The sequence below is a fragment of the Pezoporus flaviventris genome, unplaced genomic scaffold, assembly GCF_033815535.1.
Source record: "Pezoporus flaviventris isolate CSIRO_AGI_PZ_B2104156 unplaced genomic scaffold, CSIRO_AGI_Pfla_v1 ptg000015l, whole genome shotgun sequence".
Taxonomy (NCBI): Eukaryota; Metazoa; Chordata; class Aves; order Psittaciformes; family Psittacidae; genus Pezoporus; species Pezoporus flaviventris.
This window is the reverse complement of record NW_026892563.1, coordinates 7592164-7612143: the sequence shown is the minus strand read 5'-3', so window position 1 is coordinate 7612143 and position 19980 is coordinate 7592164. Positions and strand designations below refer to the sequence as shown.

General features: G+C 36.1%; 1 protein-coding gene across 16 annotated transcripts in view; it reads left to right on the top strand.

The window, feature by feature from the left end:
• DMD (dystrophin) overlaps positions 1-19980 on the top strand; it is a 1205254-nt gene that overhangs the window by 842334 nt on the left and 342940 nt on the right. For all 16 annotated transcript variants that reach the window (XM_061453343.1, XM_061453346.1, XM_061453349.1 and 13 more), the window contains 2 exons: positions 14434-14535; positions 19011-19119. In XM_061453343.1, the coding sequence (XP_061309327.1) occupies positions 14434-14535; positions 19011-19119 (211 nt within the window). The remainder of the gene's footprint in view (positions 1-14433; positions 14536-19010; positions 19120-19980) is intronic.

Genomic DNA, 19980 nt, shown 5'->3' with positions numbered 1-19980 from the left:
TGCCATCCAGAGGGAGCTTGGCACGCTTGTCAGGTGGGCTGATGTCAACCTCATGAAGTTTAACCATGCCAAGTGCAAGGTCCTAAACCTGGGTTGGAGCAATGCCAGGCACAGCTACAGGTTGGGCAGAGAAGAGGTTCAGAGCAGCCCTGCAGAGAAGGACTTGGGGGTGTTGGTTGATGAGAAAATGAACATGAGCTGACAGTGTGTGCTCACAGCCCAGAAAGCCAACCCTATGCTGGGCTGCATCGAAAGAAGCATGACCAGCAGGTCAAAAGAGGTGATCCTGCCCCTCTGCTCTGCTCTCGTGAGACCTCACCTGGAGTACTGTGTACAGTTCTGGTGTCCTCAACATCAAAAGGACATGGAACTGTTGGAAAAGTCCAGAGGAGGGCCACAAGGATGATCGGGGGGCTGAAGCAACTCCTGTATGAAGATAGGCTGAGAAAGTTGGGGCTCAGCCTGGAGAAGAGAAGGCTGCGTGGAGACCTCCTAGCAGCCTTCCAGTATCTAAAGGGGGCCTATTGGGATTCTGAGAAGGGACTCTTCACTAGGGACTGTAGTGATAGGACAAATGGTAATGGGCTGAAACTTAAACAGGGGAAGTTTAGATTGGATGTAAGGAGGACGTTCTTTACTGTGAGGGGGTTAAGGCACTGGAATGGGTTGCCCAGGACAGTTGTTAATGTTCCATTCCTGGAGGTGTTCAAGGCCAGGCTGTACAGAGCCTTGGGTGTTATGATTTAGTGTGAGGTGTCCCTGCCCATGGCAAGGGGGTTGGAACTGTGTAACCTTAAGGTCCTTTCCAACCCTAACTATTCTATGATTCTACTAATAAGAATCTATAGTTAATGACATTTTAAAGTAATTGTTTATGCATAAAATACAGTCTAGGTTTCTAAGACAGTGGAATTTTATTTAGTGAATCCCTACTTCAAAGGAAAATTTTCAAAGAGGAGAAATGCTTCAGAGTGAATCGAACAGTAACTGTTTAGGGGATAAAACAATCCCTGGAATATAGTCAAATCTCACCAACGGTATATGTCCTTTGGTTTTGAGTTATGACTAGTGGTAGTCCAAAAAACAAAGAATGTGAGAAAATCTAGAGTCAACTTTCTGAATTTACTAAATATTTTGATACTTTTGTGGGTTTGGTTTTTTTTTTTTTTTTGAGGGTTTGTTTTTTTGTTTGTTTTTTTTTTTAATCTGGTAACATTGCTAAAATTGAGTGAAGTTAATATGCCATTTTTGCAGAATTTAAAAATAGTATAAAATCAGAATTTTACAAATTAACAGCAAATCTATGGCATGGAATAAAAGATATTTTTAAATATGGATTTTGTTGATATTAGATAAAAGTAGTGCCAGTTAAGGTTTACATTGTTCATGCTTCTTGTATGATGACTTACCCTGTACTCATAACAGACTCCGAATAAATAATTGGTTAGCACTGCATATAGAAATATCAGTCTACTTAAATGCTTTACAAAGATCGTTATTTAACTCAGTAGCCTTTTTCATAATTGAAAATACCACTAACTCAGAGATTACTACTAACTCATTGCAATTTATAATCTACAAAATTTTGTGAGTTTTAACACAGCCTGAATAGGCTGATTTCAGAAGGAAAGATGTAGAAAAGAAAAAACAAATACAAAATTTATATGGGTTTGTGGATGGTTTTTTTCTGCCTATATATTTCATCACAAGAATTTTCCTATTTTACTCTTTTTTTTTTTTTTTTTTATATGAATAAATTTCAGATAAGCAGTCTCTTTTCTAAGCATTCACTTGGTGGTAGTCCTTGAAATATAAAAAAAGTGATGAATAACAAAAATTTAAACAGTATCGGTAAGAACATTTGGAATCTATTTTCAAAAGCAATAATTTAATATGTTGTGACTGCTGGGCTCTTCTTGTTTGGCTGCCATTAAGTATTTGTAGTTATGTGATTAGTGTGTGGTTTTGAAGCATGTGACCACATAGTGAGGTGTCTAGCTGCAGTGTGCCAGATCATTACCACCAGTACACATGGCTTTGAGCAATGGTTCAGACATCCATATAGATGTACAAGCAAAGTGCATGAAAGAAAAATGGGCTGGAAAGGCTGCTTTGAATGGAACCTGAAAAGGCTGTTTTGAATGGAACCTGAAATGTAACCTGAAAATAAAAATTAGTGCGTGTTAAGATAATTTTAAGTGGATGCGTATGTAAAACTTCTGTATTTAAACACCCAACAAAGTAATCTTAGAACTAATTTAATAAGGTGCATGTTAACCCTAATGCCTGTACATTAACTTTAGTGTAATATAAAGCACTTTAGTGAGAAAGTAATAAAAGTTACAATCTGATATTGCACAAAAATAATTAGGAAAACATTGTGTATCCCAACTTTCTTTTCTCAGTCTCATATGAAAACTGCTTGAATACTGAATTTTTAAAACAACCTGAGGCTGTCTCCTCCTGAGTGAATTTTAAGTTGAAAATATTTGTCCTGAGTTTCATTATGTGAACTGAATTTAAGCAATTTTTTAAAGGAAATGCTAAAATGTGTAACTTGAAATATTTTGAAAAAGAAATTCAAACCCTGCAAAGTATTTCAACATTTTATTTAAACATGTGTCCAAAAAGCAAATGTAGATAATTTCAAAACAGCGTTATCTGTTCACCCAAGGAATTAGTATGTAGTTCTAACAAGCATTTGTATAACTAGAAACTTAATGTTGGGCAGAAGGCTGACATTTCATTTTTTTATCATTGTCTTTTCAAATTTGCCTGATTTGCATCCTTAAGGCTGCAAAGTCTGTTACAGACTAAGCAATTTACAAGGATTACTCCCTGGGAAAATTTTGCTACATTTTCACAATCCATTTGCATGAAGGGGATGAAGAGAAATGAGATTCCCTGTGTTTTAAGGAATGGATGGAGAAATGATGTTCCAGATAGAGAATGAGTTGACAAAATGCAGAAATTCCTGTTTCCATTTGTAGCTCGCTGAAATCCTGCTGACCCTTCCAAACCTTCTTCTCCAGCCAATATGAAAAAACACTTGATGTTTCCAGCCACACTGCAATCTTATTGGCTCTTTCTCCTTACTAACTCAGTTTACTTTTACTCCCTCCTTACCTTCTGGGTTATTACTCACCCCTCCTGTAGCCTCTATACTTTGAGTCCTCTTTTCCAAGGTTTATACAACCTTTATTTTTCTCTTATAGTGCTAATGAAGCTTCAAATTGCCTCTGGGTGTAGCATTTATATCTGTTTACTGTCCATAGTGGTGACTTGCCATGTATTTAATATAGTGTATAGTGTTCATTTTTGCTACATAAAAATAAGCCATCCTTAAAAAAAAACAAATAACTCTGTAGTCTTAAAAATAACTTGTATTTGGATTTTGTCCTTGATAAGCTTTGGATAACAATAGGAAAACTGTCAATTCTTGTCAATCAAATCATTATATACTTGACAACCTCAATTTAGAACATAAGGGAAGAGCATGAATGAGGAGTAAAAAACCTAATTGTAGACAAATAAAAGAGAATTTACCCACAGAACAGAATGAAAGTGGATGTTGCTGTATTTTTCCTGCTGTCAGCCTTTATTTGCCAATTTCTGCATGACAAGCTAGATCAGATTTTAACTCTTTATTGATTCATCTTTTAATTTTTCCCAACATCTTTTTAAATGAGTAGGTTTTATATGCAATAAGAGGTAGTAGTTTGTCCACATGAGTGCATAAAGAATATGTGCCCCAGAGATTCATCTCACTGTATCTGTGTCTGATTTGGCAAAAGGTTGAACTGTGAAAACCTCTGATGATGAAATATTGTTTGATTATCTAAACTACTCCTATTTTCATTTTTTTCATTAAGATCTGCAGTGAATGTAAATTTAATCAATTCATAGAAGCTACAGCTTGATATTCTGTGCATATGTCAATTATTGCTCATTCCAGAAATCCTTTAATGGGACTTTGAGGAACAACCTGCTCAATGTTTTCTTTGTAAGCTTTGAGCATTTAAACAGTCTGCATTCAAAACCCGTCTAAAAAAAAATTTAAAAAAAATCTATCCCAAGTGCAAGAATATTAGATAATATTAGCTACAAATGGATTGTGAAAATGTAGCAAAATTTTCCCAGGGAGTAATCCTTGTAAATCACTTACTCTATGATTGACTTTGCAGCCTTAAGGATGGATTGCAAGTGTATCTGTGTCCCAGTGTCTCAGGAAAGGAAAGAGTTTTGAAAGGTGATCAAGTATTTGATGTGTGGTAGTATTTTTCTAGGAAATAACAAATTACTAGTAAATCAAGATCTGATTTCTTTGTTGAAGGAATAAGATTTTTAAAGTGTGGGTGTGTTGCTTGACAGTTGGTGAGGTTGTGCCTCAGCTTTATCTTTTGGTTTCCTCCTTGTACTATTAATAACAGCTCAGGTACTATCCAGAGTTCCAGAGGAAAAGCACGGTTAATGTAAGCCAGCAAATAAATTTAGGAGGAAACTTACAGAACTGACAGAGAAGTTTACTGAGGTTCTAGTGAGGTCAGTACCAAAACTATAGCTTGCTTCAGCATAGTTAGGTTTTCAGAGATCAGAAATTTCCTCTCCTATTCAGAAAATGCAGTTTTCTAACATTATCACCATTTGTGTTCTTTTTCATATGTTCTCTTTTTAACAGAAAATCTTTCTCTTGCTCTTGGACACTCTTCTTGATAATAGTATGTTGTTAATTAAACAGCAGCTCCTCTTCTGTAAGATTATATATTTTGATCTACCGATCACATACAATTCAAAGTACTGGAATCTGATGAAAAGCCTATACAAATGACTGCTTATATGTGCACAAGGTCTTATTAGCTTGGTATAATTTACTTTGAATTCACTGCTATGTAAAAAAAATTTGAGGCAGTGAACCTATATCTTTTCAGGGTTTTGTACATTAGTAACTATATGAATTTTTGGTACCCGCTGGATATTTGAAGAAGTTTGATACAATCAATATTGATTAATACTTGAGTAAAAATTGTGGGTCTTTTTATCTTTTTTTTTTTTTTTTTTTACTGAACATAAAAACATACACCTAAAATCATCGCAGTTCCTTTTCACAGTAAAGTTAGTGATAATGTGGAAAACACTCAATCCTGTTGCAGATTTTGTGCTAAATTTCCAAGTAAATGTAGCTCTGTAGTATTAGGCATAGTGCTGCAAAGCTTAGCTTTTGTGAGATATTCTTATAAAGAGATTAAAACTGTCAGATATGACAAATTCTGCAGTGAGACATTGGAGGGTGAAAATTCTTTCTAAATCATTGTTGTGGGTTAACCCCGGTAGGCAGCTCAGCTGCTTGCTCACTTTCCCTGAAGTGGGATAGGGAGAAGGCCAAAAGTGAGAAAACTCATGGGTTGTGATAAAGACAATTTAGTAGGTAAAGCAAACCTAGCTGCACAATCAAAGCAAAACAAGGAATTAATTCACTACTTCATCAAGCAGGTGTTCAGCCATCTCCAAGAAAGCAGGGCTTCATCAAGTATAGTGATTAATTGAGAAGGCAAACTCAGAGACTCCAAATGTGCCCCACTTCCTCCTTCTTCACTCAGCTTTATATGTTTAGCATGATCTCATATGGTATGGAATACCCCTTTTGTCAGTTGGGGTCAGCTCTCCCACATGTGTCCCCTCCCGACTTCTTGTGCACCCCCAAGTTTCTTGCTGGTTGTGTGGTGTGAGAAGCAGAAAAAGCCTTGACACTGCATAAGCACAGCTCAGCAACAGAGATTTTACATCCATGGCTGTTGTTTAACACTGGGCACTATTGACTAGCATTTGCTTACTAGTTCTTTTAATTCCTTAATTATATTTTACTTCATTCAGAGTGATAAACTTTAAAAAGATAAACTTCTGATAACATACCTTTTTATGAAAAAAACAACCCAAAATTAAAAGTGCCACCAGCCAGAATGTGGATGTAACAGCATTTTGTAGCTGAAAACCAGGCAATTGGAAAGGAAAAAAATTGCATGTTTTCCAAATTATAAGAACCTAAATTCCATTTACTGAATTCTACCCCAGCTTCTGCTGCTGAAGCAACATACTGGCTCAGTCTTTACCAATTCTTTCAGGAATATATGCCACTGTAACTACTGGAAGACAAATAGCAGAAATAGATCCTCATGAATATTCATTTAAATGAATGTATTAAAGACTAATACCAGAAGATTGGCATGTTTGAAAATGTTACAACCAACAAACTGATATTAGAACACTAATATATTTTGCTTTTTTTTTTTTTTTTCTAATTTCCTTTTGTATCTTCTGGTTTTGTTTCCTCTGAAAGTATTTATTTATCTACTAAACTTGACAAGAGGACCAAAATTTGCTTATAAGCTCTGACATACAGGAGATAAAAATTAATTAACCAAGAATTAAATGGTAAGCTAAATAAGTAGATGCCTCCCTCCCAAATTAGAGTTTATTGAAATAGCAGTCATTATTTGTGCAGTGGGAGAAAAGAAATTATGTTTTTTTCTTTCCTGTTTGAAATAATAAATAATTTTTATGATTCATATTTTTATAATTGTCACCAAATTTCACTTGCCAGTCAAGATGCTTAGGGTGATAGTCCATAACAGCTACTGTGTTAATCTGAATAACTTTTCTTCCTCTTATGCTGCTATTCTTCAGCATCTGAAAGACCATGAGACATGGAGAGAGCTTGTAAAATTATTGGGATTTCCTTTATTTTCTCACAAGAATTTCCATTATGTTTTCTTGCCAAATTTACTTCTTATGTGTCAGTTCTCCCAGGTTTTTATTATCTGTTTTATATTATGCACTGGAACAAAGGCAAGATCTGCAGTCTAGGTGCAACAGAAGCATTTGTTCACCCTCAAAATAAAATATTCTGAATCGCGTCCAATCTCAAAGGATTCTTCTTAGTGGGCCTTTTCACAGTCCAACTGGATGATTAACTGTGCTTTATCAGTATATGACCACCATAGCCAAATTCTTTTCATATGCCATATCTGCAGATCATGTCTTCACAGCTAATAATTTTGTCTATCTTCAGTACCTCCAGGACATTTTCTTTTAAGGACAGACAGCTGCAATGGATAGATAGTGATTTCTCTGTGTGGGGAAAAAATTACTATATTTCATCTCCTCTAGATGTACAGAGAAAACTCACAAATTTCTGACAGTAAACAGGTAAATGCACTTTGGAAAAAAACATCCTTTCACTCTACAGAATGCTGGTTATTGCTGTTTCAGGTACTTTGATTGCATGGCTCAAATTTTTGAACCTTCTTAGTTCCATTTCATTGCAGAGGATGTCCCTTTTCTTTTCTTCCCTTCCTTTTTTCTGTACCAGGAATAAGAGATATTGCAGGGAGTAGAATGATGAAAACTACCACCAAGTCTTAATAGACACAGTGTCTGCATATTTTACAATCTACACAAATGCTGCACTCATAGGTTTAAAAGGTAGTTATGAGCTCTAAAATTGAACTGTTGTACTTTTGGAAGGAAGAGGTCCTTCATGTAGTTATTTTTTCTGTGAAATAATTGTTAGTCCTCTAAGGTATCTTGAAAATGTTCATATAGGTAAAAAGCTGTAGTTGTATCAGTTTTCCAATCTCTCATTAAAATCAAATTATAGTCTTTTGCACACTTTATTTTCAAAAGCTGAGTGAATCTCACAATATTCTTTTCCCCATTAAGATAGCTTCTAACAGCTTTAGAATCATATTTTGGATCTCAGACTCAAAAAGCAGCTTTAGACTAACCTTCTACCTAGGCCACTAATGGAATAGGCTTATTAGTTGAGTGAGGTTACATTTTTTTTTGTATGTGTTGGGGTTTTTCTGGTTGTTGTTGGTTTTGTATGTTGGGGGTTTTTAACACACCCCCACACACCCCCACATACACCCACACACTCCCTTTCTTTTCATAAAACCCTATGACTGGAAACTGAATTTAAATTTTATAACCTACATGTTCACAGAGCACTTTATTTCTCTCTAGAGATAAGTAAAATATTCAGGAAGTTAACACACTTTTTGATCTGTTATGTAGAAAAGAACAGGGGTCCAATCTTGTCTCTCCTTGAATTTTATCAGCATTGATTAAAGTCTTTTTTCAGCAAGTTTAAATACTTGCAACTGCATTTTTTCCACTGGTGGATTAAGTTCAGCCACAATATAGCAAGAGACCTGTTAATAGCATGTCTTGGATATATTCTAATAATACTGTATAAATATCTAAAGTGAATACTGAGAATGCCATTGATTGTGCTGTCTAACCTACCATCAAGATCTGATGCTCACTATGGTGTAGCTGAACTTTGATGTCTTTTTAATTAAGTCTCTGAACATTCTTCTTTATTGTGGTTTAGCTAGTTAGTCTGCTTCACAAATGGGAATGTGCAGAGCTGAGTCAAAAGAAAAAATCAGGTCACTTATTCAGAACCAGAATTCTTGAAGATGGGAATACATTCATGTTTTTCTATCCAAGTCCCTTTTTTTACTTGTGAGGGAAAAATGAAGCTCTCGGAACCTCACCATTTATTTATAGTTATCTCCACAGAATATCTGGGAATAGTAACCTGAAAGATAGGCACGAATATTTCAGTGAATCTTGATGGAACTTCTTGTGTGCATGAATAAGAAAATCCATCTCAGAGAATTCTGGTTACAAGTTAACACTCTCCCTCATCTAAGAGACAAGAAAAACATAATTAAATATAATTTTCTGTTATCAAGTTAAATATATACAGGGATTTATATCTGATTATTTAAAAATGTCATTCTGACATTAAAAGCCTCCAAATTATTTTAGATTTTAGATTTAGTATATTTGATTGCTAAACACTACTGCCTTGTCTTTCTTGTGAAGGGAAATTGCTTACTGCTTATGTTTTCCTGGGAATAAATTCTCTCCTTTAAGCTTCATTTAATGTACTGTCTTGATGAAAAAATGTCATTACTTTTAAAACCACTCACTACATTAATTTCAAAGTTTTTTTGTTTTTTTTTTTTAATTTGAAGGTTGTAATTAAGTTTCCATTTTTGCATTGCATTTCACCATGAAGACACAGGTTTAAGCACCCTCAGCTTCTCCTACTGTCCCTGCAGTAAATGTCCCATGGACATTATCTCATTAGGTAATCAATCCCCAGAATTTCAATAGTGTTACTGGTGAAGGGGCATCAGTGCTAGTGATTCTTAATATAGACCAGTAGACTGTCTGAAATACTGCAGATACTTTTATAGATAGTTGTCTGGGCCTCCTAGTATATGTGCAGCATATGTCAAACAGCCTGTGTCTGCTAGGATAGTTACCATCTCTTGAAATAACATATGTCAAGCCATCAAACTTCCACTGGCATACACTCCAGAGGTTTAGTCAATATATTGGTTTCATCAGTTTGAATGTATCATTTTAACACCACTGAAAATTCATAGATAGTACATCATAGAAAGAAGGTGGCCTCTGATTCTTGCTTATACATGTTTGAGAAACAGCAGTTTCCAATTATGATGTATTTTAATTTACCATATGTGTGAAAAGTTTAATTAGCATATTCATCACCCAGTCCAGAGGTAGCATTATGATTCGTTTCACAGGCAGATTCTAAACTGTGTTATTACAGTACAGCCAGCTCTGTCTTCCCAGAGACAGTGCTGCATCCACCCTACAGGAGTCCTCCCCCAGGGCAGAAAGCGAGTGTGGCAAGGGAGTCAATGATCTTGAATCAGGACTTTTTTAAAGTTATGGCTTGGGTATTCTCTAAAAACTGATGGACATGAGCATGGACGACTTCTATTAGCTTTAGTAGTAGCCTGGCTGTGCAATCAAGAGTAGATCTCAGGCCCTGCTCTGGGAGAATGCTATTCTCCTGGATTCTGCACAGCCTAGATAATAACCGTGGTCTCTGTTGAGAGCAAACCATTGGAGGCCATGTTATGGTCATTAACTTTTTTGCTCTTTTGGGGAACCAAATGGTGGAACAGCATCCTGAAACTACTCGCTTGACTATCAACCCGTATTAACTGGGTGTCACCTAGCAAATGGATTTGAAATTGCTGGAAACTTGCTCACTGGGCAGAATTTGTCAAGGGGCTGTCCCATCAGGCAGAGAACTGAACAAAGAGCTCCCTCAAAGTTCCTGCAGCATTTTAAGGTGTGCAGTTATTTAAAATAATTTTGTGACGTATTTCAATGATGTTGGAATTAAGCATGCAACAAACAAAAAGTAGGTGCTGCTCTAGCAAGTAAGATATCTGTTCATTTCAGCAGTGTCCAAATGAATGAAAAGATACTGAGAACCTCTTTTTCCCCTGGGCTCTTATCTCTACTCTTATTTCAACATAAATCTCAAATGAAACATCATGCTACATTGGATAGACTTGCACTTGCATTTTGGTTTAGATCAAGTCCATTGATTTTGAAAGATCAGACTATTCAAGATTAGTTCATGTAACTCCAGAAAATTGTGAAGCAGAATGAATTTGGTGACTCAACAGCTAAACGTTACGTTTCTGTTAACTGGCTATAGACAATTATATCTGTATTCTATCCATAAAAAAAATACCTTTTGAATCCATAAATAAATCATTTCAAATGTTTATGTAATAGGCAGAGATGTTTGTTAGCTTTTATGTGTGCTGTGTATACTAGCATTAGGATAAAATAATGACAATGAAAAGGATGGTTAAGTATTTTCCTATTATTTTCTGCAGAATGTGGAGTCACATGGTACCATCAGTCATTCGTTTTGCCTTTTTTTTTAATTATTTTTTTCTCTCACTTTGAAAAGGGATATTAGCCTATTTATATGTGTGTATACAATAAATCATGATTCAGATTTCAATATAGAGGGGTAGAATACGAATAAATACTGAGCAGCCAAATTTTCTTACAGCTACAGGATTTGAATAGTAGCTGCTGTTATGAGTAGTCCTTTTAATTAGTTTGGAGTGCTTCCGCTCAAAGCCAGGTGGTTCTGGGTTTGAATTCCTAGAGGTAGAACTTGACTGTTATTGTTAATGGCTGCTAGTGCAAACCTAGTCAGATCAAATGCATGCCAAAGCTTGAGAGAGCCTCTTAAGACCCTCTGCTTTTCCTCAATTCTAGAAAATGTTAAGGGGAATTGATGAAGATGACTTAGGAGGGAACAGTAAGTGCTCAGGTTCCTCCATTCTTGTTACAGCTGCCTGCAGGGCCAGTGGCTCTCCATGTGCCAGGGCCACTGAAGGTCTCCCTTTGAGGAGCTCTCAGGGCAGGCCTTGGCAGCCAGGTCCCATTCCACCCCATAGATAGGAGCAGGGCAGCCAGGAGGCACCTCCCTGTGGATGGAACATGAGCCTGTGGGTTTGCCTGGCTTGGTGGGTCCAGTGGCCAAGCAGGGCAGGGCTATGGGGCACTGGAGACCAGCTCTGCTGCAGCATCACTGGGGTAGGGACAGATGGCCCTGGAGGGCCTGATGCAGGGTCCTGAACCATGGGCAGGTGGGGGTAACATGGCGGGGGTGAGTAGTCATGGGCAATCAGGGCTGTCAGTGTCCCCATGGCCTGGAACTATGTTAGATGCTGTCGTGGTTTAAACCCAGTCAGGTAACTCGTTCGCTCACTTCCCCCCCCTTTCTTGCCCTCCCCCTGCTCCCGGAGGGACGGAGAGGAGAATTGAAAAGAATGCAACTCCCACGGGTTGAGATAAGAACAGTTTAGTAACTAAGCTATAACACAAATCACTACTGCTACCACCAATGATAATAATGATAAAGGAAATAACAAGGGAAGAGAATACACCACCTCAGCACCAGCCGACCGATAACTTGCCCCCCCTCAGCCCAACCAAGCACTGACCCATACCTCCTCCAACCCTGCAGTCTCCCAGCCCTTCCGGCTAACTCCCAGTTACCTCCTGGGCACGACGTGCTGTGGTATGGAATACCTCTTTGGTCAGTTTGGGTCAGGTGTCCTGTCTCTGCTTCCTCCTGGCTTCCCCTCCTCCGTGGCAGAGCATGAGGCTCACAAAGTCCTTGGCCAAACCAAAACATCATTGTTATCAGCTCTGTTCCCGAGCTGAAAGTCAAAACACTGCACTGCACCAGCTACCAAGGAGGAGAAACATGACTGCTACTGCTGAACCCAGGACAGATGCCCTCCTAGTGCACATCTTCCAAGCTGATTACAGTCTGAAAGAAACCAATCTATGTGATCCCAGACCAGTCCATGGTGGAAAACAACGCCCAGTTAGTGGGGAAACGATCTACTTTGAAGGCACGTACACAGTGTGCGTTAAACCGTCAGTATCTTTGCACCTGTAGTGCTCTTTATATTCTTGGGCTCTGCAGGGAATCATAACATGTTTTTCCCGATACAGAATTTTTTATGGTAACTGGTGCTGTTATGAGTATTTGAGATGTGTAGGACAACGCAACACAAAATATTGGCACAAAAAAGAAAATAAAAAAAGCCTTAGTTTAAAATAAAAAAAACGCAACTAAAACAAATATTAAAATGCCTATTTTTCATCAAGATAGGCAGAAAATTACCTTTTTCATTAACGCTCCTTGACAGTGAAGGTTGTAAAATACTGGAACACGTTGCCCAGAGAGACGATAGGTGCACCATCCCTGGAAATATTCAGCACCACACAGGATGTGGTTCTAGGCAACCTGACCTAGTTGAAGATGTATTCAGGATTCTAGAAGTGTTGAAGGCCAGGTTGGATGGGGCTTTAAGCAGCCTGGTGTAGTGAAAGGTGTCCCTGCCCATGGCGGGATGTTGGAATTAGATGATCTTTAAGATCCCTTCCAACTCTAACCATTCTATGATTCTATGCTTATTTTTTTCTTTATATGGTAAGTAGAGAAGTAGAAACCTAACCTAGTCACATAAAGAAAATGGGACTTTACTGAGGATTTGATCAAAAGTTAATAAACTCCCCCCATCCCAATTTTGCTGTGCATTGCTTTTCAGTGCTCATTCTCTATGAATCCTTACAGTTATATCTCATTAATATCAAAAGGCATAATAAAAACCAATTAAATGTTATAAATATCATTGCAGTTAATCAGACACTCTTTATTTCACTTTGTTATTGATAAACAGTATTTGCAAGGAAAATGTTATTTTTTTTTTTTATTTTTACTGGTTGTCCATAAAGATTTGTATATAAAATTTCAGGCAGCACTGTAGGCATGTTTTCTACGTTGACCTGAAACACAGGGGCAAAATGGACTCTTTTTGAGACTGAAAATGACATACACTTTAACAAGTTTATTATAGAGCAAAAAATAGCAGATTTCCACCAATAAAATGATGTGTCGATCAGACAGTGACAAGCTCAGCACACAATCTTGTCTGCTGTCACACTAATGATAACTGAGATTGTGGACAGAAAATCAGGTTGGAGAGTCAGTAGATAGTCTGCAATATTGGTTAGGACAAGGTAATCAAGCTGTGAAATAGTAGGAGAAGAGTGGAGAGAGGAAAACAAAAACAAGCCAACCAATTAATTTTGATAGATAACTCTGATTTTTTTTTGTCAGTTTTGTTTGTTTGTTTTTTCTTATATGACTTGAAAACTGAGAACAATTTGAATCTTGGAAGTCCACGTGCAGTTAATAATTTCTTTTATACTTTTTGGTATTTTTTTTTCTTTTAATTATCTGTATGTAGTGCTTCACCCATTATATTTTTGGTCAGTGCCTGATGAAATGATGCTGCTGTACATTTGGAAGGGTTTATTCCAATAGCACATGAATTATACCTTTCCAGATTAAAAAAAAAAAAAACAGGTTGCTATGGAAAATGCTGTTGCTAATTCAGTTGGGTGTCATTGCTAATGGTAAGTGCCTCCTCATATCTTTAGGAACTGTCACTACTACTATGCTTTTGTTTTTAATTTATTAGTGTAAATGTTTTACTAGATAAATACTAGTTTATTACTAGCAATAGTACTTTTCTATTAATACTTTTAATCTTCCTAAATTCAGTATCATTATTGCATCTCATAATATGATTTTCATGCCATGTACTGTATGAATAAAATATTAGCAGGTATACACTTTTAATCTCCTGTAATGTAAAACAGACAAAGGACAGAGCTGCTTAAATGAGATTTCTCATGCCTGTGTTTCCTAGTATAAATTTGTGCTAGCTTTGTAATCACCTTATTGAAACCTTCAGGATAATGAGACCTATCACTGTTTATTTTCCTGGCATTACGCTTTTCCATCTCTCTTTGATTTGTTTTCTCTGGTGACCTTCTTTGTCCTTACCTGCTACTATCCATAAGTTTTCCCAAAAAGGAATCCTGAGCAGAAACTAATCTATTGGTATTTTACAGCTTTCCATGGAGCTTTAGGACTTTTCAGTCTTATTGCTTATGCTGTAGTTAATCTACACTGTATGTGTTTATATTTTTCAGGAAACTGAAGCAGCAGTGCAGGCTAAACAGCCGAATGTGGAAGAGGTTTTGTCTAAAGGGTGTCATTTATATAAGGAAAAACCAGCCACTCATCCAGTAAAGGTAATGAAGCAACCTTTAGTAATATCCATTACTGTGTAATAGGTTATGCTTCCCCTGTTGTACACTTGTCCTTGATGTGCTTTGTTTATAATCAGTGAAGGAACTTGACAAATGGCATTTGTTCTATTCTGTGATGGCACAGCCAGGAAAACAGCAATGTTCCAGCTAGAAAATTTTTGCATATTGTGATAGGAATATTGGTTTTGGCATTAAGGTAGTTCTACTTCTTCAAGAATAATCCACATTGAAAGCAAATATAATTTTGGGTGCCTAATTAATGGCACCATCGAACTTGTTTTAAGCTCCCTTATTTTGAATTTCACTTTCAGAAGTTTTATCAATTAAAAACAAATGAACATATTTTCTAGAAAAGGTAAGAGTTGAGGTTTTGAGAGTTATTTTCCAGTTTGCTATCTATGTTATTTTGTGTTTTTTTTTAAATGACTAGTTTTCCTAAACATAGATAAAACACTAAAAGAGATATACTCAAAATGACTTAAAAGCAGTGTGATAAACAGAGTGGGCAGAAACAAAGCTTTTGACTCTGTGTTGTCCGTTGTCCTTGGCTAATACAGTGCTATTATTGTTGGGAACTGAAACATCATCTGCACATTGAATGAATGAACAAAAAAATCACCCTGGAATAATTGCATTTGCTTATTTTATATGACTTCAGCCGCAGTCTTAGGGGCTCTTACTCCACATTTTAACAAGCAAAGTACCTGAAATAACAAAAAACTATAAGTTTTGGCTTTCTAGATTTTTGTAATTGCACATAAAGAATTGCAGAATGACTGCTGGCATTTTCAAGGAGAAGAACTAATACTTGTTCTATATATCACTGACAGAAATATAAATTGTGTGAAGTGATTCTGTTTAAGCCAAACTTCTGACAGAAGTATACTCTGTGTCTCTTTCTGTTTGGTGTTCACATTAAAGACATCAAAACTGCCAATTTCTACCCGATTTGCTGGAATGAGTTAACTGCTTAAATAAAGATTATGATGTTCCTTCAATTGTACTTCTGACAACGATATTATAAAATGTGCCTGTGAGGAAATTAGTAGCTACTTGTGGAGTAGCAAGTGTTTCATTTCTAGTCTTTAAGTGTATTTTACTTTTTTCATTGCATTCTGTAGTCCAGTTAATTGAATGACCTGTGAAGTTAATTTCTGATTCACTGTCTGTCTTACTCAGTAAGTCATAAAATAGTGAACATATGCTGTCAGGACTGTTGAATTGTTTTCTTGATAATGCAGATTTCCTTATGCTTCTACCCATTTATTCTGAGTTGGTCTTTTGCCATCGTTCTTCAAAAGTAACTGCAGCTCTCCCTGCTGTTTATATGTTACAATATAGACTTTTCAGCAAATGTCACAAAGATATTTTGTGTAAACAGAAATAACTTTTACACAGATGAGGGTGTTTTTGAAAAGGTATTAGCAAGGTTACAAAGTTAAGCACTTGTAAATTTAGAAAATTCTTGAATTAAGATGATCTCGGTTTAGGCTGAACACTACCTAATTCAGTACAGGATATGGATTGCAATCACAGTGCAAGCAGCAATTCTTATACTCTTTTTTTATTTTGTGACACAGAGAAAAAGGATAAAATTGCATGGCCTCTTTAAAAGTGTTAAATGCTTGCTTACCATTGCTTGGCAGCTTTGTGGAATACTTAGTTGTCTGCGGCACCTTTCTCTGAGCTTTCTTTTTTTCTCTCTGATTTCCTTAATTCAGATCTTCTGATTCTTTTCAATAAAGTAGAGGTCTTACAGATTCATTCACACCGGAATCCTCTCTGGTGCTGGAAGACAGTATGTGTGAGAGAATTAAAGATACTGGTCCAATTATGTGCATGGTATCTGAATTAACGTTCATAGTTAATGGCATTTCCTAATGTTTAGTTAGTTATCTTTGCAACCTTTATGATATACTTTCATTATAGTATATTTTTGATTTGGAATTCATTTGGAATATAAATCAATTCCCACGGATTTATATTGACACATACTTAATGTTATAGCTATGTCACTGAAATAAGTATATTTTTACAGCTTCACTAAGCATACTAAAATAGAATTTTGCAATAGAGGACTGTAAAAATATTTTTGTTGGCAAAACAAATCCTAGTATTGGCTGCTTTAAGAATCAAGAATGGGATGAGATGTGTGATCCTTTAAGCACTAGCACTTTAATAATCAGACCTATTCACTTTTATAAAATGGATTTCATGCTTTAGAAATGCATTTCTGTAAAGCTGTTGTACATGGGGAAGGGAGAGTTTATGGCTGATGACATTGGCAATGAAAAGAACATAAGTCCCAATCTCGTGATTAACAGCACTCAAAAAGTACAGTTTATTCAGGAAAGGGTTGCTGTGGTAGTGTCAAAGCTGTAGTTCCCTTACCACAGCATTCAGTTTGTCCTTTCACGTGTTGTGTGAGAGAGTAAGTAGTGAGGAACTCATTTTCATTCTCATCAGTCTTGCATTTAAAAGATTACAGCACTTCTCTCTATCTATCTAGTTTTAGCTCTGCCAGTGAGATTAGTTCGTGTATGAATGCTAACCTCTCTTAAATTGTACCAGTGCTGACATTTAAAAGAAATCAATAAAAGTGTTCCTCAGTGCAACATATTTTGATGTTCATACTTGTCACCAAAGTTTTAGAGTTGCAATTACAGCAAAATTACTGTGCTCAAAGTTAACATTTTAATACATACATGATAATTTATGGTAGATGCAAAATTAGATCAAAATATAATTCTGATAGAAGAGTTTAAAACTAGCTACTCTTCTATTAGTGGTGTAGAGTTTGCCTCAAAAAAAAACCCTAATGTTGGTTGTGGGCATGTTTTATATTTTGGCATTGCTGGAAAGCAAGCCCTGGCTCACATCTACATGAATAGTTAAACAGTTACTCATAGTGAGGACCAGTATTATATTTATACCATCCATACCTCCTTCCTGAGTTACTGATGAGTATAGTGTAAAATGAAGCCAGACTTTGATAGTATAATCTGTCCAGTTTTTGTTTTTAAGGGCTCTCTGCACTCTCTGCTACTATTGGATAAATAGATATTGGAGTAGTCCTTTGAATTTTCAGCTCTGGAAGTAGGTTATTGGGCTACAATAGCAGAAAATAAAGGAACTTTAAAATCTGGCATAAAATGTGTCCAAAATATGTGTTTCCATATGCCCACACATGTAATCCACACAGAAATAAAGCATAAGTATGATTCTGAATTTTATCATGTATACCTGATTGCTATTTTTATCTAGTTCTCATAGGCTATTATCAAAGAGAATCTCTAATATTCCTGACTTTTTATTTAATTTTTAATGCAGTTTTTAAACTGCTCTTAAAGATTAAAAGTTGGTTTATTCCCTAATGCAGAATTGTATTCTTTCTCTCCTGCCCTATCAAAAAGCATTCACACAAAAACCTGTCTAGAGTTTGTACCAGGTAATATTCTGGCTGCCATTGGTGAAAGGTATAAAAGAACTTTACACATTTAGAGTGTTTATGGAAAAGCTTGAGGCAAATTCTAGAAACACTCCCCTGACATATCAGAGTATAAAATTGTGCTACCTAACTGCGTCTTCAATTTAATGAGTATTGTTCCCTATCCCTTTCTTATTGGCCCCTGTCATTTTAGACTCTAAGTAATTAAAGTACCTTTCTTTATAAGCATTCTGTTTCCATCAGGACAGGATCTAATTGTGAATTGGACAAGAATGCTTAAAGCATGCCTAAATGGCACTGGTACTCTGTGCTGCTTTTTGTTGCAGGCAATCAGGTAGTGGCTTAAATAAAGAAACAGTCTTCATCTCAAGACTTTTTAGAGATGCCAGCATAGAACTGCGGTGCTTAATCCTTCCTTATAGACCTTAGAGAGGTGGAAACAGCATTTTCAAGACTAAAGTCCTGTTCGGGTTGTCTGAGGACTGATATAAATCACACACCAGACTTTCACTTAAGGTTTGTTTAAAAGTAACAGGTTAGCCATTACTGGCAGGTTTGCATGCCCACACACTGAAGTTAATGACTCCCTGAAGACTCCTTAGACTTTTGTTTTACTTTTTTTTTTTTTTTTTTTAATAGGTGGAAGATGTGTTCTGCATTTTTTGATATTGCAAATTGCAGAGTTTTTTTCTTGACAAGGTTGTTGGGGTGTTTTAATACATAATTCACCTTTCTATTTTAATTTTAGAAATTCATATCTCTAGTTTGTGGTGATTACAGATCCCCACCTTTTTACTGTATGTTAAAGAAGTTATCATCCTGTGTTCCCTAAGAAGATGCAAATGCCTGTTGACCAGGGAGCAGGGCAAGCCAGTGCTTTGCTTTTTTTTTTTTTTTTTCCCTAATTGAGATGGTTCATCAGGTGGAGGAAAAATAATGAATTTATTTTATATCTATTTACATTTAATTATGTGTTACAAATTTAATATATTGTAATTTTATTTTGTAGAAAAAATTAGAAGACTTGAATGCTGACTGGAAGGCAATAAACCACTTAATTCAACAACTAAAGGAAAAACCAGCATTAGCAGCATTTGGCCTTTTCTCTTCAAGTGTCTGTAAGTGCTTCAGTATATACATCTTTTGAAATTAATTACAAGTCATAGAGTTAAAATGAAAATGTCTAGAGTCCATGTGACTTCATTCTGCATCCTTAAAAATGTCACCTTTAGCTTGTAAATGGGAGCTGTGCTAGTGTGGAATTCAAGTTGGTATTTTTATTGTTTCCTTTCTATTTTGCGTAATGTGTCCCAGAAGACAAATTAGATTATGGTATTGATGAAAAGATTGTAGCATGCTTTTTAGATTATTAGTTTCAAAGTCTTGTTTCTTTATTCTATGAAGAGGTGAGATGGGATTTTGACTTTCTACATATATTCATGGGGGTAATACTAGGAAGGGAGAAGAATTATTTAAATTAAAAGATGTTACAGGTCAAGTGGATATAAATTGCTCAGAGACTGAAATTCTGAAATTACTTTTTATGATAGGGCAATGAACTGAGACTGTTTCAAGACAAATCATGTGTATTCATAGAGAAGGTAGTATGACAACATGGTAAGAGTAATCCTGAAGTTAAACTTTAAGTCTGTGATGTACGTCTCTGGGTGTCTTGAGTTCAGGAATTCACAAGAGACTTGATCTCCACTGAATTTAAGGGTTTTTTGGACAATATTTATATTAGATTCTTCTCATATCTGTTTGCACCTGCTTGTTCCCTACAAAGAGTGCAAACTCATTTTTATCTCCTTGATAAATGGATTTTGTTTCCTACTGCTTTTCTTTGAACTGTAGTGAATGAGTATGGATAAAAAAGAAATCCATGATGGAAGTACTGGATTATCTGAGTTTCTAAAGTCTCAAAGATTCTATGCTTGATATTGAACCATCTCAGTTTCTTAGATTGAAGAATGTTACTC